This window comes from Priapulus caudatus, unplaced genomic scaffold (genome assembly GCF_000485595.1).
Source record: "Priapulus caudatus unplaced genomic scaffold, Priapulus_caudatus-5.0.1 Scaffold6226, whole genome shotgun sequence".
In the NCBI taxonomy this organism is placed as follows: Eukaryota; Metazoa; Priapulida; class Priapulimorpha; order Priapulimorphida; family Priapulidae; genus Priapulus; species Priapulus caudatus.
The window spans coordinates 1-289 of NW_014583287.1; the positions used below are offsets into that span (position 1 = coordinate 1).

A 289-nucleotide genomic window follows, 5' to 3' on the forward strand; every position below is an offset into this window, starting at 1 on the left:
GTGTGTGTGTGTGTGTGTGTGTGTGTGTGTGTGTGTGTGTGTGTGTGTGTGTGTGTGTGTGTGTGTGTGTGTGTGCTAGGTTCCCCCGCCATGATACAAGCTCAATTCCTGCTCGCCATCATGCAGCGCCATTTTCTCCTATACCGCTCAGATATACCACCTGATTTTGACGGTTCCGGAAGTAGGCTTCCGCCTACGTCATCCGACAGTCTGCTGTTTCCGTCGCTATTGGATCTGCCAGATGACGTCATCACGGGCACGATCTCTCCCGTTTACGATGACGAAGGTG

At 52.6% G+C, this 289-nt stretch overlaps 1 protein-coding gene across 1 annotated transcript in view; it reads left to right on the forward strand.

Annotated features, from left to right (window-relative positions):
- The first annotated feature begins 90 nt into the window (after nt 1–90).
- LOC106820065 (isthmin-2-like) overlaps nt 91–289 on the forward strand; it is a 2,740-nt gene continuing 2,541 nt past the window's right edge. The window contains exon 1 of the mRNA XM_014824625.1: nt 91–286. Within this exon, the coding sequence (XP_014680111.1) occupies nt 91–286 (196 nt within the window). The remainder of the gene's footprint in view (nt 287–289) is intronic.